Source organism: Pteropus medius, unplaced genomic scaffold (genome assembly GCF_902729225.1).
Source record: "Pteropus medius unplaced genomic scaffold, Ma_sr-lr_union100, whole genome shotgun sequence".
Lineage (NCBI taxonomy): Eukaryota > Metazoa > Chordata > Mammalia > Chiroptera > Pteropodidae > Pteropus > Pteropus medius.
Genome location: NW_024349801.1, coordinates 25411997 through 25429544, shown reverse-complemented (window position 1 = coordinate 25429544; position 17548 = coordinate 25411997). Strand labels below are relative to the sequence as shown.

General features: G+C 33.5%; 1 protein-coding gene and 1 non-coding gene across 3 annotated transcripts in view; one reads left to right on the top strand and one right to left on the bottom strand.

Moving 5' to 3' along the window:
- The window catches only part of SPG11 (SPG11 vesicle trafficking associated, spatacsin), a 76517-nt gene that overhangs the window by 57509 nt on the left and 1460 nt on the right, over window positions 1-17548 (bottom strand). For both annotated transcript variants that reach the window (XM_039888263.1, XM_039888262.1), the window contains exons 2-8: window positions 16239-16423; window positions 15187-15411; window positions 13571-13772; window positions 9980-10117; window positions 9345-9793; window positions 8146-8291; window positions 473-605 (exon numbers count right to left, since the gene is read on the bottom strand). In XM_039888263.1, the coding sequence (XP_039744197.1) occupies window positions 473-605; window positions 8146-8291; window positions 9345-9793; window positions 9980-10117; window positions 13571-13772; window positions 15187-15411; window positions 16239-16423 (1478 nt within the window). The remainder of the gene's footprint in view (window positions 1-472; window positions 606-8145; window positions 8292-9344; window positions 9794-9979; window positions 10118-13570; window positions 13773-15186; window positions 15412-16238; window positions 16424-17548) is intronic.
- Window positions 2469-2587, top strand: LOC120581078 (5S ribosomal RNA). The gene has a single exon (XR_005647143.1). It is a non-coding gene; the product is annotated as a 5S ribosomal RNA (ribosomal RNA).

The window sequence follows — 17548 nt, the reverse complement described above, 5'->3', positions numbered from 1 at the left end:
GGCTACCCAGTCCAAAAATAAAAGCTAGCTTTCTTGTTCACTGAAAAGGAAAGCCAAAATCTTGAAAAGTGTTGGTAATGTAGCAGAAGAGTCAGGCTGAAAATTTTTATAACAAGTCTCAATCCATAACTCAGCCAGCTGTACTGTCACTATACATTTCAAACACTTGCAAGGATAGGCAATTTTGCAAATGAATTTCATTCTCTTTTGAATAAAAATCTCAAATTTGAAAGAGCACTTCCTTGCATACTAAAAATACAAAGCACAGTAAAGGATATAAACAATAAACACCTCGCTTAGAATGAGAACATTTATAGATTCTCACAACTCTCTCAAGTTTCCACAGACTATATAAAATCTCATGAATGAGTTTTGGCAAGTAAATAAGTCATAAGAAAACACAACAATAATTTGAAAGTGATTAAAAAGATAAAATGATAAATGCTAATGTAGACATCTTTATTCTACTTACTTCTTAAATATAAATGGGATGGAAAGTGATCAAACTGATCAGATACAGATGATTTTGAGGATGGATTCAAAAGATTTTCCTTGCTCTTCAAAAAGAAATCTACTGTGTCTAGCTGACGATTTTCTATACCGGCCTGAAATGGGAGAAAATCAGAAAAAAATTATAATAGAAAAAAAAACCAGAAAACAGATTTAAAAAAAAAAAAAAAAGAACTTAAATGTGCTGAGACTGAAGGAGACACAAGGCTATCTTTATCTTGCAGGAGTAGCTGGGTTCTAGTAGGATTGTGAAAATGACTAATTATGCAATCAGGATAAGTCTCTGTAACCTACTGAACATCAGTTTCTGCTTCAGTAGAAACAGGAGGTTAGACAAGAAAACTCTTTCATTGCTATTGTTCCGTAATTTCAAAACCATTGAAAACTAGGTTCTTGAAGATCATCCTTACAATTAAGGTATAGTCTATCTGAATTAAAACGTTAAAGCGGTATGGTATAAAGTTAACTGAAAAGCAGGCCAACAACAGACTCCCATTTCTCACGAGGTATCTTGAGGAAATTCTCTAGAGAGATCATTTAACACAGATTAAAAAAAAAAAAAAAGTGTGTATATATCTTTAAATGCTCAGTTGAACAGAGCAGAGAAAAACTCTCAGGGGATAAAAACAAGGAGAGACAAATCCAGAAAAGTGAGCTCTAAAGCCAACTGCTGCCTAAAGTAATCTGCAGATCTCCGATGCACTAAAGTAGAGTTGGAAAACTAAAGTTCGCCAATCAAATCCAGCCTTTGCCTGTTTTTGTTAAGGTAGTTTTATGGGAACACAGACATACTCATTCACTTATATTTTAAGTGGCTACAATAACAGCTGAATAGTTCTAACAGAAACCACATGGCCTGCAATATCTAAAATATTTACTACCTGGTCTTTATAGAAAAACTTTGCCACTCCTAATACTATGAGTAAAAATCGCCTAAAGAGCTTGTTAAAATGTGGATTACTGAGCCCTGCCCCCAGAGTTTGATTTCATAGGTCTGAGGTAGGGCTTGATAATTTGCGTTTCTAATAAATTCTCAGATGATGGTGATGTGTTGCTCTTGGGACAACACTGTGAGAACCAATGGGCCAAATCTGGCTGTTAACAGACCAGGCAAATTGGAGGAAGAGGTACTGGTGGAAGTTATGTATAGAGGAAAAGAGAATAAACCTAGGGTCCATGCAAATTGACATGCTTGAAAAGGGCTGAACTAGAAAAATTATTGCCCCCAGGGGAAGACTATCAACAAACTATGTCTTTGCTCTGGGTGGTAGGAGGAAAAAAATCAAATTATGTATGATTAAATAAAAGAATATTCTTGTTCTTAGGAGATATATGCTAAAGTACTTAGAGTGGAGAGTTATAAAGTTTGCAACTTTCAGATGGTTCAGCAAAATGAAAAGTACACACACAATTAAAACAAATGTGGCAAAATGTTAAAAGATGGTGAATGTAGGTGAAAGATAACTGGATGTTCACTTTACTATTTTTTTGCAATTTTTCTGTATAATTTGAAAAATTTGAAAAAACATTTAAAAACAATGACCAAACAGTAATTCTAGAAATAAAAATGTAAAAATTGAAATTATATACTCAGTGCATGTGTTTAATAGCACAGTAGACATAGCTGAAAAAAAAATTAGTGAGCTAAGAGAAATAAAGAAATTACTCACTATGTAATGAAGACTCATAGAGCTTAAGAAAAAAAGTATGGAAAGTCTACTTCTGATTGAAGTACTATTGTCACAATTGGAAAATACACATTTAGTTTTCAAGTACATGGAACATTTATAAAAACTGAGTACTTAGGGGCTAGAAACTGAGTTTCAACAAATTTTAAAAAACATCATATAGACCAATATTTTCCCAATTGAGGACTATAACTCATTAGTGAGACATAAAATCACAGTGACATAGTAGAACACAAAAAAAAACCAAAAAGATCACAAAAGTAACCTGAAGTCTATGGCCATGCTACCCTGAACAAGCCTGATCCCATCTGATCTCAGAAGGTAAGCAGGGTTGGGCCTGGTTAGTACTTGGATAGGAGACCACTTAGGAAGACCAGGTGCTGTAGGCGTAAAAATTTTTTAAAAATAAGGGATTGTAAACTGACAAGGTCCTTGCAATCTGTGAGGTCAACCAAGGGTTGTATCGCCTAAAAACAAACAAACAAACAAACAAAAAAACAGTAACCTGAAGAGGGAAAAAAAGATTACCCTCAAAGGAACAACAGCTGACTTCTCAAATGACAATGGGATCCAGAACACAGTAAAAAGTGATCATGAATGTGCTGAAACAAATGCCTGTCTAGAATTATACTCAACAAAGATACTGTTCAAAAATGAGAGCAAAATAGGTATCATTAGTTAGATGAAAGCTGAGAGTTCAGCAGTTCCTTACTAATGCAGATTCTGAATGATACACTTTTAGGCAGAGGGAAGGTCTAAAATGTGAAAAGAAATGAAAAAAAAAGTATAACATTTGTGTAAAAAGAAATGAACCTAAATACATAATAATGATGTTTAACTTAACATGGTTAAAAAAAGCAATAACAACACAAATAAGGAAAGAGTACATGAAATTAAAGCATGTAATGGCCTTGTATTATCCAGAAGGGTAAAGTTATTAACTTTGGATTTGATAATTTAAATATGCACATTATATGTCACTAGGATATCCTCTAAAAGAACATAAACTGAATATTTAATATCCAAACTAGTAGAGGGTACAGGAGCTTCTTGAGTGCTAGTAATGTTTTATTTCTTAACCTAGGTGATTGTTAAAAATTTTTTGCTTTGTAAGTATTTGTTAAACTATATATATTCTGTATACTTTTTTTTGAGAATTTTTATAAGAGTTTATTTGAGCCAAACTGATGACACATGCCGGGGAAGCAAGATCTCAAAAGCTCCCCTGTATACTCTTTAATACATGTTATATTTCATCATGAAAATAATAAAATTGATTAATGTGGTTTAGTACAGTAATAGATTAAAGGAAATGATTCATTTCATTATCTCAATAGATTCAGAACAAGCATTCAATAAAATTCAGTACCCATTCATGATAAAAATTCACAGCTGGAAAAAAAAGAGAACTTAATCTTCTAAAGGTTTCCTTAATACGCACACACAACTTAATAGAGAGATATTACAAGTGTACTTTTTTAAAATCAGGAGTAAGATAAGGATGACCACTATAACTTCTGGGTCTATTATACTAAAGGTTCCAGCAGCAAAATAAGACAAGGAAAAAAAGTAAAAAAGAATAAGGATTTGAAGATACGAAACAAAATTGTATTATTTCGATGTTAAATTGTAGATTACCTATACAGAAACTTCAATAAAATCTAACAAGTAAATTATTACAATTAACGAGAATTTAGCAAATTTGCTAGATACAAAACTCAATATATAAAAAAGTATTTACGCTGCTAACAAAATGTAAATTAAAAATATACCATTTATAATAACTTGTATACAGTATTTAAACAAATAAAAAATATACTATATATTTTAACATATAGCATTTAAATATAAATATGTATGCATATATAAATATACACAGTATTTACATATATAAACACACTAAAAATAAAGCTAACAAAAGATATCAAAAGCTCTTAATATAAAAACTGTAATATCTTATAGAAAGACATTAATAAAGACCTAAAAAAATGGGAAGAGAAATTATGTTTGTGGATAGGATTATCAAATATCTTAAAGATGTCAATCCTTCCCAACTTGATATAAAGATTTATGGAATTCTAATTAAAATCCTAACAACTTTTCATGAAATTGGACAAGTTGATCCTAAAATATGAAAGAGAGTTAAGAGAAAATAACAAAAACATCCTGAATAATACTAAACGATTTATAATTAAGACAGGATAGAACTGCCCTAAGGATAGACAAAGACCAATGGAACAGAATAGAGCCGGAAACAAACTCATGCATATATGGAAACTTGGCAAGACATTTTAGATCAGCTGTAAAACGACTTTTGAAAAAAACTGCTGAGACAAATGGTGATCAATATGGGGGATAGAGGGATAGGTCCCAGTCTCACACCATGCATAACAAATGGAAAAGGACTTAAATGTGAAAGTCATAAGAAAAACTTAGGAAAAAATACGAAAACATATCTGTGACCTCAGGATAGAAGTCACAAGCTATAAAGAAAAAACTGATTAAACTACATTAAAATTTAGAACTATATTAAAATTAGAGACCTCATGAGGAAAACAAAACGACAAGCCACAGACTAGAATATATTCACCACTCTTATAACAAAGTATTGGTATCTAGAACATATCAAACACTACAAACCATTAAAAAAAAGACAAACATCTCAAGAGAAAAATAAGCAAAAGACCTTTACCAAAGAAATTTAAATGTCATATATGTGTGAACATATATGTGTATATGTGTGTGTATAAATGTACATATGTATATATTAAAAGATGTTCAACCTTAATCAGGGAAATGCAAATTAAAACCCATCATACCAGCAAAATGTTTTAAATTCTGGATATACCAAGTATTAGCAAAGACAACAATGAGAACTTACATGTATTGCTGGTGAGAGCGTAAACTGATAAAATATCTTTGGAAAACTACAGTATTATCTAGTAAAGTTAAAGAGGCACATGTCCTATGGCCCAGCAATTCTACTACCATAATAGAGAAACTCTTGCACAGGTGCTGCAGTAGATGCCTAAGAAATTGTTTATAGCAACAATTTTTATAACAGCAAACAACTGGAAATAAAGTTGAAGAAAGAAAGAAATATTCATATAATAGGATACTACACAGAGGTGAAAGTGAATAAACTAGTTATACAAAAAACATGGATGGGGGGAGGAGAGAGGAGGATAGAGGAGAGGGGAGGAAAAAAAGAAAAAGAGAAAAGAAAAAAATAAAACCTACTTGATGAATCATAAAAAATTTTTAAAGATTTAAAACAACATGGATGAATCACCAAAAAATCAGGTTGAGTGGAAAAAAAAAAAGCAAATCCCAAAAGAATCACAGTGATTCTACTGTACACAAAATTCAACAATAGCCCAAACTAAAAAACATTACTTGGGGATACAGTTATATGGGGTAAGATAAAGAAAAGCAAGGGAATGGTTAAAATTTGCAGAATGGCAGTTAACCGAGGCTGGGCGAGGTAAAAGAAGAGGATGGGGAGGGGCACACATTAAAAAATATTGCTGATAATCTAGTTCTTGCTGGATGGTGGGTATAAGAGTATTCATTTTATTATTATCACTTAAATCATATTCACTTGTATATCTGATACAATTCTAATTAAACTCACAGACATGCACATACATTGTATAAGGGCAGAGGCTCTGGAGTCACACTGCCTAGGTTCCTGGCACTACCACCTACTGTCCATGAATCCTGGCGCTATCACCTACTGTCCATGAATATCTGAATTATTTCCTGTGTTCCCTCATTTATAAAATGGGGATAATAACGGTATTTACCTATAGGGTTAAGATTAATGAGATAAAACCTGATTATTAACACTTAGGAAAAAACAGGTATAAGGAAATAACTCTAATGGTAAACATGATTACCTCTGGATAATAGATTTATAGGTAACAAATTTTCTTTTTTCCCCTATTATTCAAATTTTATACAGTGATATTTTGTCTTATATAAATGTAAAATTTTAAATATTGGATGCTGGAACAACTGAATATCCACATACAAAAGAATTAAGCTGGATTCCTTCCTCAGACCACATACAAAAATTAATCAAAATGCATCATAAATCTAAACATAAGAGCTAAAACTATACAACTCTTATAAGAGTAAATCTTCATGACCTCAGATTAGGCAATGGTTTCTGAGATATGACACCAAAAGCACAAATAACTTTAAAAAAAAGTAAATTTACTTCATCAAAATTAAAAATTTATGTTTCAATGAACACCACTGAGAAGATGAAAAGACAATCCACAGAAGAAAATATTTGCAAATCATTTCTCTCACAAAGGTCTAGTATCCAGAACATATAAAGAACTCTTAGAACTCAACAATAAAGACAAATAACTCAATTTAAAAATGGATAAGTGATTTAAATAGACACATCTCCAAAGGGATATACAAGTGGCCAATAAGCACATGTAAACATGTTCAACATCTTTAGTCATTAGGAAAATGCGAATCAAATCCACAATGAGATACCACTTCATTTTGACTTCACAACCACTAGGATGCTATAATAAAAAAGATAGACAAGAGTTAATGAGGATGTGGAACTATGCATGTGGAACCCTCATACATTGCTGGTGGGAACATAAAATAGTGCAGCCACTATAGAAAACAGTTTAATGGTTCTTCAAAAAGTTAAATGACCCAGTAATTCCACTGCTAGCTGTATACCCAAGAGAAAAGAAAACATATGGTAATACAAAAACTTGTACTCCACTATTCATAGCAGGATTATTCATAATAGCTAAAAAGAAGAAATCACCCAAATATCCATCAACTGATGAATGGACAAACAAAATGTGGTATATTTATATAACAGAATATTATTCAGTCATAAAAAGGAATGAAGTAGTAATATATGCTACAACATGGATAAACCATGAAAACACGCTACGTGAGAGAAGCCAGTCACAAAAAGCCATGTATTTTAAAACTCCAGTCATATGAAATGTCCAAAACAGGCAAATCCAGACACAGCAAGCAGATTACTGTTTGGAACTAAGGAGCCTCAAGAAATAGAAAATGACTGTTAACAGGTACGGAGTGTCTTTTTGGGGTGATAAAAATGGGAATTAGACAGCGGTGATGGTTGTGCAGCTCTGAATATACTAAAAACTACTAAAATGTACACTTTTTTTTTTAATCTTAATTTTTAGAGAATTTTTTAAGAATTTACTTGAGCCAAAATGACAACACATGCCAAGGGGGCAAGATCTCAAATGCTCCTGAATTGTACAGTGTAGATGGGTGAACTTTATCTCAGTAAAGTTGTCATTTAAAAAACAAACTGGCACATATTATAAACTTCTAGTTGTTGACCTTTCACAGGGGCTGTGTATATAATAGAAAGTACTCTGATTATAGCTGTCTTTATTAGCATGGCTATGGGCCATTCACTTAACCACTGTGAGCCTAAGATTTTTCATCTGTAAAATGAAATGAATAAAAACTACCCAACCCATCTCATGTAGTTATTTTAGGACAAAATTAGATAATGCATATAAAAGTATTTCTGATCTAGAAAATGCAATATAAATTTAGGTGATGTCACTTCTACAGCTGGATCCTTTTTTAGAAGAGTAGGGACTATAAGGTAGGAATAAAAGATCACTCCTGTTCAAGCTTTCCATAACTTGCTTCCACTTCATTTCAGCTTATAGCTGCCTCCATTTCTTATAATTTTTTCTTCCTTAAATAGTGTTCATTATAATCTTATATCTTTTAAAGCCAAAAGGGTAAACTGTTAAGCAATGTTAGGGTAATGAAATAGCCAGAACTAAGCAAATAGACAGGTGAACTATAGTTCATTTTGCTGCTAGGTTAAATGAATTCTCCTAAACTTTCAGTCAAATAAGAGTGTACAGAAAAAAAAAAATCAAGCAACGTTCCTTAGACATTTAATTGTTACCTCTAGGGCATGTATGGGGATTGAGCACCTTCCCCAACCATTGAGATGGCAAAGAGAGTCCACAGTGCTGGCACTTCCATGGATCATTAGTCTATTTAAAAACTCTTCTTGAGACAAACCAAACAAAATCAGAGACAGTCCATTTTCTACAGGAAAAATAAAAGTTTTAATAAATTAGCAGGACTTAGGTTTTAGGATTATTACAGGAATTAATTTCTAATTACTGAATACTTAAGCACTATAATTACAAATAGATTTATTAGGCATCCGCTACTATTATGACTTTCATGATTTTCAATGTTAAAGAAGAGTTCTATTTTTTAAACACTGATCATTAAGGTGGTCTACTAAGAACAACTCATTCTATGAAATAGCACTAAATTTCACTTTTTTATTTTATATCTTATCTATCTTGCACAATCAATACCTGGAACTTTTAACTATTTACAGAGATGTCACATTGCTGGATTACAAAAATGAAATAATAGCATGTCTTGACACACAGAAATACATGATTGCCAAAATCGAGATAATGAAGACACGCATGGTTAGTTCAATTGCAACATTCAATAGCTTTGTAGGAGGTTATGGCATAAATGCTGAATGAATGTGTGTCTGAAATAACAGACCCAAATGCCTACAGGTTCCAAGCAGGTGGTGAGACACATGCAAGAGAAACCTAACCAGAAAAAAAATGGTTCATTGAAGAAACAAATTCGGCTCCAACACATAAATTATTCTGCAGGAAAGCAGGTCTAATATTGCCAGATCTTATCATTTTTTAGTAACAGCTGGAATCCAGAGTTTGTGTGAAACTCTCTAATTTTACATGTTTATAATAAAATCTTATTTAAAAGTGTAGATAGTACATGCCAAAAAAAAAAAAAAATCTACAGTTCATATGAGGCCCACAATCAGCCAGCTTGCAACCTTTGCATGTACCAAAGTTAAGTGAAGCTTACTCAAGTAAAAATCAACCTTTATTACTCTTAAACTTTCTCTGACTTATATTAGCATGTAGCTGGGCAGGAATCGTATGACACATTACCAAGAATTATACCAAATGTCCCCTATGAAAGATTACCATTTAGAGGAGGACACAGTGGACACTAATACCACCAGGGCAGCAGAAGTAAAATACAGTAAGAAAGCACACTTCTCAGCAACGGATTTCAACCTGATACAAGACATTCTCTCACCTGTCAAAACAAGGCACAATTGCTGGTCTCCACTATTGTCTATAGGAATACACTTCTGGCCAAGGAAAAAGCACTGCATGCCCTGGGTTTCCAAATCCCAAAGGACAATGGTGCAGCCCATCCTTTCCACTGCCAAAGTAAACAGTGCAGTGAATCCTGTCACAGACACACATCTAAGCTCGATGGGTTCCTCTTGTTCACTGATGTGCATCATTTTCCATGCTCTTCCTGGATCACTGGTCTTAGTATGATCTTTCTGTGGAAAATTATACTGACTGTGCATTATGTCCTGTGGAATGAAAGGCCAGCTTGGCGCATTCATACTGTGGTTAAGAGATTCAGGAAACTCCAAATGCAAAATATCCTGGAACCATGGAACGCAATGGGAAAACTCCAGTTTGGAGCTCTTTATTGTCTTATTCAATGATGATAGCTGGGCTTTCCAAGACCTGGAAGATAGGGTAGAACTCAAACCTGTTACAAGTGAAAGGAACTAAGCAAAACACTAAATCAAGAGCAAGCTGCTCTTAAAAAAAAAAAGTGTCTACCTCTATAAAAACCTTTAGTGAAAAAGTATGGAGTTAAGCATGACAAAAAATGGAAATAAAGTAAATCCAAAAAGGTGGTTTCTGTACCTATCCACTTGGAAGGAAAACTTGGTCAGTTTCATGTTGTAGTCAGAATTAACAGGATCATCTTCATCTATCCCTTTAGGACCTTCAATAGGAATGTCTTGTAGAGTTCTTTCACGCAGTATGTGTCCTGGATGTTGCCTACATTTTAAAATAATAGCCATTGTCAAAAATAGTGATCAAATCCAAATCTGTGTTACTACAAGTTATTAAAAACTCAGGGGGTAGAGGAGGGTGTGTCACAGAGAAGAAACAGTGTAGACAATAAGTTATCCTGAATAGGACTCTTTATCTCCATCTCCTATAGCAGGAATTTAACCCATTTGTAACTAGGTATGGTGATGGATGCTACCTAATTTACTGTGATCATTTCACAATATATACAAATATTTAGTCATTATGTTATACACCTGAAACTAATGTTATATGTCAATTATATCTCAATTTAAAAAAAGAATCTGGTCCTTAAGGGCAGTGAGTTTTATAAAGATATAAGAGCATTTATTGTCTACTATACCGCAGATGTGATAAGAACTTTACATAAACTATCTTATTTAAGCTTTTCAACAACTCTATGAAGTCAATATACTCTCACTTTATAGATACGTAAACTAAGGTTCAGAGAAACAGTGAAGCTAGATTTGAACCAGGTCATTGTGACCATAAAGGTTTTTAATCATTCACTATACCACCACTACACAGAAGATTTAGGCTGAGACAGGGGAATACATAAACACTAGGAAGGCAAAGTATGAGCACGGGTGTAGGTGGAAAAGTATATGCAGAAAGAGGGCTGTCACATTTGAGAAACACACAGAAGCTGGGGTAGCTAAAGCATAGTAAATGAGAAGGAAAGATGAGGCTGGAGAGGTTGGCAGGAGACAGTGCAGAGCTTTATGGGTTATGGATTTTTAGTTTTTATCTTGGTGGGGAAAAAAGGTAATGAGGTTTTAAGCAGAAAAGTGATATAATCAGATGCAGAAGAGTAGCTAGGTGGAGAAAAGTAGGTATCTAAATTCCCCAAGCACTTAAATTATTAACTATTAATCCTTTCAATAATTTGAAGGTAATATGTTGACACAGATTTGTCGAGATGAAGTTAAAAAAGGCAGGATGACAGTGAGAAAGATGATACATGGAGAAAGGATATATCTGCCTCCAGATGTTGATACCTGGCTATATCTCTGATAAAATATGAATTTTAACAACGTCACTCTGATTATTCTACAGAGGATAGATTTGAGAGGGGTATGAACAGACATGAGGAGACCAATTATGAGGCTGTTAAGCTAGTTCGGGTAAGTGATGATAGTGGCATGGATTAAAGTGATGACAGAGGAGTTAAGTGGACAGGTTCAAGAAACACTCAGGAGGTATAATGGCTAGGAGTTGCTGGTTAACTGGATGTGAACCTAATACTTAAGAAGTTGGAAATACAAAAAAAGAGGACATGGAGAAGGCAGGAAGAAATGGAACCCAAGGCATACACAGAGGGACGAGTTTTCATTAAAGGAGGGGAATCTGTCCATTGCAATAGGAGGGAAGACATAGAAGATGAGTGCAGGAAACTAGGTTTGTAATATGTGAGAAACTAAAGGAGCTCCCATAGATGGGGTCTACTTCCTTTATAAAGAGGAGGCAAAGTTTACCACCAAAGAATTGGGGGTAAAGAGAACAGAGGTTTGAGGAAAATGGAGGCTTAAAAACATTGTTGTAAAGAATGGATTCATGAAAAACAAAATCACTGCAAAATTTCCAGATAATATTGAGAGACCAGTTGAAGGTCACAAATGTAAACTTATAGTAGTATCAATTATTCTTTGTGTTTTTTTCACAAGTGCTTAGTTGTTGGGTGCAGCAACTGAAATGGCAGAGTAAAAAAAAAAGATTTTGTCAGACCAAGTACTACCACAAGGCAGAAACAAGAGTTTTAAAGGACATGCAAGAGTCCTTTAAATGAAATGATGGGTCACGGAACCTATGCTGAAAAGGGAGGGAAGTGAAGACAGAAAGTGGCTGGAAAGTAAAAGGTCAACAGATTGGAAATTCCAGTGAGGTCAAATGCCAGATGAAGTAGAAGTACTTGAGTAGGTGAGCTGGAAAGTTTGGAAGGTTGTGGTCAGTGAGTGATATGTACAGAAAAGTGATGTGGGGGAGGAGCAGTTTCAAATAATAACAAAGCCCAGGGTGTGACTATAAGAGTGGACAGCTAAGGTAAACTGAAAGAAACACTTTAAGATTTCAGAGTACCCTTAGAAAATAAAACAGTCAACTCCAGAGAAATTATATTAAAGATCATTCATGTAACTCCAGAGAAATATTAAAGATCATTCATGTAAATAATTAATAAACACATCACTGATTTAGCTGGACAGGACAGAGCCCTAAATTTACGGCAGGGAACAGAACAGTAGTTCTTTGGCTGATGTTAACAGTAGCTAAGTTCAATGAAATTGTTCTAAAGAATGTGCCTGGTGCTCTCATGAGTTCTTTTGGAGTGCTGCCAAAACATCCAGAGGAAGAGATCCCTACACTCAAGGATTAGAGTAGCTGACTGAGTAGACTTTCCTCCCTCCTCACCTGACAAATTGTTTTCTAATTGTTTTTACTGATTAGGAGGTAACTACACATACAAGGTATGTTCGAGTCAATAAAAACAGCCTACTGGTAAACAATCACACAATCTGAGAATGTGCTAACCATCTCTGCTCAAAGATTCAAAAAAGAAAAGTGAAAAATCACAGTGGTGAAAAGTTCTGATAGGTATGTGAAGATGAATTTACCCTTTCTGTGATCCAAGCAATAAGGAATAAAACCTATCAAAGTGCATTCTAACTATTAGGATTTATTTATCTCATTCATATTGTTAGGACCAAAAATCATAATGGTAAATACTGAAAGTACTAAATGTGGACTGGCCTACATTTAGATAAGCAAGTTGCAATGTATAGGCGACTGTGTGCGTGTGCATGCACACATTCGCATACACACATACCCCTCTCAAACATAAAATCTGAAGAAATTAGAATACTATCTAAATAAAAAAGCAATGCAAATAAACATTCAATTTTTACTAATATATTTAGAGAGTCAAAAGCATGGGCTCTCCAAGGGAAACGCCAGACAAAATCTTCAGCTGGACAAAGTTAGCTTAATATCTTATCAAACTCCTTAAAAGAGATAAGTAATCTCCAAGGAAGCCATGACTCTGGGCCACAAAAGAATTCTAACGCAGAGTAAACCCCATTTCTCCTCTACTCTAATGTGGGGCAAGAGATGAGTAGATAATGTATGACAGCCAAGGGCATTTAAAATTGTGCTTGATTACTTTTTCACTTATATGATGACATAAACCATATATAACACATATCGTATAAATCAATCAAAATTCTGATATACATCCAAAAATAAAAAGGTGGCTAGTGGTCATTTACATAAATTATTATAAAGTAATAAGTTCATTAAGTAGTAACAAGAACATGATCTAACTGAATAGAAGACGAAAACTAGTATAAAAAAGCTAACAAGTACATTTTTAATCTCTTATGGCTCTCATTATTTACTTCAAATTTGAGATCGCAGTAATTTACATACCTGAAATATAGATTTAAGTTGAGAGCAACTGCAGAGTTGGAGGAGCTGACAATCACTACAACATCTAGGTCTTGAGACACTTTCAGTGAAATAAAGGAAGAAATATTGGCTGGCTGCTGTTGCTGCTCATTACACATATCTTCTTGGTGAAGTGTTAAATCCACATGAGCTACATGTGTACCATCCACCATGTCAAATATGTCTTTGAGTTAGAGTTAAAGAAAATGCCAGTGTTAAGTATGCCTAACCATTTAAACCACAGGATGGATAGAACTATAGACCTCATTGCTCCAACCTTGTAGGAATAGTAACAGAAGGACACTAAGGTTGCCCCCATCATAGTAACCAGATGACTATGAAGTTGGTGGCCCAATAAACAACCTGATGGAGAGTTCATTCAACAGTACTTGCTGAATACCTACTCTATGCCGGGCCCTGAGACAATGGTAATATTTTCTACTAGTGTTCTACAGTAGTGCTGTCCAAGAGAAATATAGTGCAAGCCAAACGTTTGTTATTGTAAATTTTCTAGTAGCCTTATTTAAAAGTAAAATGAAATCAGTGAACCTAATTTTAATAACATATTTTACTTAACTTAGTAAATGCGAAATAGCATCTCAACATGTAATCAATATTAAAAAATTGAGATATTATATTACATTCTTTTTTTTTTTACATAAGTGTTCAAAATCTGGTATTTTACACTTATAGAATATCTCAATTTGGACACAATTTTCACTGAAAATAACTGATCTGTATCTAGACTTCATAAAATTTACATTTGAGAACTTGGAACAATCAAAGTTGTTCCAAATATACTTAAGAGTTCTCTAAAAGCCAAATCTAGTATCAGCTTTTAAATCTAAAGTAATTAAGTAAAATTAAGAATTTAGTTCTTCAGTCGTGCTGGCCAATTTCAAGTGTTCAAAGCACACATGCCTAGTGCTATATTGGACAGCACAGTTCTATAACCTGGCAATAAAAATGACGTTAATCCAATAATTTATGACATTTTTACAAAAGAAGTTTTAATATAGACTGATATATCTAAAATAGAAAAACTGTTCCTTTAAATTCAGAAATGAAAATTCCAAAATCATATAACAGGTCATTTTTCAAGCCTTTGAAATAATTTTGCTGATGACCTATGGATGTGCTAGAGATAAAAAACCAGTAATATTTTCCAAAAATAAATTAAAAGTGGTTAAGCAAACCATACAATTCACTAATATGATGATGGAATCATTAGTGATAAGAGGTGGCTTATATTCATACATGAAAATATATGTATCGTATCTTAAGCGTTATCTAAATCCTTCCTGGAACAAGCACATAATAGATAATAAACATATTTGAATGGATAATACAGAGCATATATTACTTAAAAATAAATACGTTGGATGATTATGACTATGAAAAACCATGTGCATATACTGGAAAATATTCAAATGGAATATAAAGCAATATAGTTGAGTACTTTAAGTTCATGAAGATCTTTTTCCCTAAAAAGTTTTACTGAAAAATTAATCATTTACCTATATCCCAATTTCCTAAAACTAAAAGTCTAAAAAGGTTCATCCTTCCTTGCATATCAACATCTTTACCACCAAGGATACAGATCCAACCTAAACTACTCAAAACAAAAAGAATTCCTCTGCAGAGCTGCGTGTCAATAATTCTGTCCACTGCCTGTGTAGGCAAGGGTAATGTGAAACAGTTGAGTACTCTAATCTCAGCATCTCTTTCAGGGAATATAATGCGTAGGATGATACGTTTATTGATGAACAATAATGATGTGTTATTGTGAAATGACAGAATTCTCAAAGATAATAAGGAAATACCTATGAAACAAAAGAACATTATTTCAAACTCACTGGTCACAATTTTACAATGGGTAAATTTTTCTGTAAACATAATACAACAGGCAAAACAAAACAAAAACAGTACTTAACTCAGTCCAACTCTAGGCAGTTATTACTCATATCCACCTAAGCAAGGAGTCATTGGAAGGTAGATAAAATGAATAAAGATAGTCTACAATGTCTCTGCTCCTTTTGTTTATGGATAGTCCGACAGCACACCAGAAGATTCGAAAAAGCCTACTTACCTATGGGACCCCCACAAGGACAATCACAGACTTGTTTTAAAAATGAAAAAGAAGAAACCTTAAAATCAAGGGTGACAAGTATACTACTGCCTTAAAAAAACTGAAGAATGAGTGCTTTGATTTCTGCTCCCTGCAGCCTAGGATGAGACATAGTAGCTCTGTAACCAGTCTAGATTAGCACTATCCAGCCACAAATGCAAGCCACACATGTAACTTTTTAGAAACAGCTACAATGAAAAAAGAAACAGGTGAAACTAATTTTTATATTATTTATCTCATATCCAAAATGTCATTTCAACATGTAATTAATACAAAAACCTATGAGATATTTTACTTTTTTCATACTAAGTCCTCAAAATATGGTATGTATTTGACATTTAAAGGACATCTTAATTCATATTAACCACATTTTAAGTGCTTAATAACTCCATATAGGTAGTGGCTAGTATTGGACAAGAAAGATTTCCCACTCTGAATTCACTTCTAATTTTTCCTGAAATATATAAAATTATATGGTTATATCACAGATTTAAACATGCTGAAAGACCACCTGTAACTTACTGATATTTTGATCTTCAATGAGCTTTTGCAATGTCTCCTCAGTATAGCTATATAAAATGGTTCCATCACATCGTCCATCTTTCAAATTAAATTCATAGATGAGCAGTTCGTAATTTTCACTAAGAGCGAGCAGTCTGGGCTTGTCTGTTGGTGTGCCGCTGTTATGACAATCCTCCCACACAAAGCTAAGAAAAAGTTTAGATTATTTATCATATTCCACATCCACAGCATTTATCCAACAATGGTGAGGGTGGAAGGGGAGAATGAATACAGTTCTTTAGTTCAATTAATGATAGCATTAATTCTCCATTCAACTAAAAAAAACGTAAATTGCTCTAGGACTTCAGCCTCTCCCCACTCCCCCTTCCTACTTCTTTCCCTCAGCTCTAATGAGGCCAACAAAAGAATATAGAAGTGGGTGATGAAAAGGGGGCTTGAAGCAAGAAATGATGGCTGCTTTTATTCCTTCATCCTAAATCCTGACTGATGATGTGTTTAAAAGAACTGTCATAATCAAGGTAAGTTTCAACAATCAAATATATATACATACACACACATATATATTTTTGATATGAAGTGGTACTCACGATTAACAAAATAGGCTTTGCTAACTGCAGTGCTTTCAATGACTTTAAAAAAGTGATTTGTATTAATAGACCTGAAGACTTCAAGGCTTCTATAATTCTATATTACAGAATGGCTGTCCAACAGAACTTTGTGACAATGGAAGTATTCTATATATCTGCATAGTCCTATACAGTAGCCAACAGCCCATGTGGCTACTAATATTTGAAATGTGAGTAATGCAACTGAAGAAATAAATTTTAAATTTTAAGTCACATGTGGCTAAAGGCTACCTTGCTGAACAGCCCAGTTACAGAATTTTTAAAGCAGTATAATGTCATACCAACGCTGGCTAACAAGGATGGAAGGACGCTAATGACACTATAGCTTCAAGTTAAATTAAAAAAATTAATTGTTTTAAAAATAAAAGAACCTCAATTAGGAAAACAATGCAATGGAATGAGATTAGGCTACCATACTGATAGTTTCAACTTTTTAAAAAAGCTTTTTTCCACAGTAGTAAGTTTTGTATTGAGAAAAACTGTACTTAGTGCTGTTATGTCCTTATTAAAGATTAACACATTTTATATTTCTATCTTTATACCTAGACTGATTTTTCATTAACACCCAATTACTGTTTACACTTAAAATCTGGAAAACAATCTAAATGTTGAATATGGAAAATATTCAACAAATTAAGATATATTTAAAAGGCAGAATACTGTGACACCACTAACACCATTAGC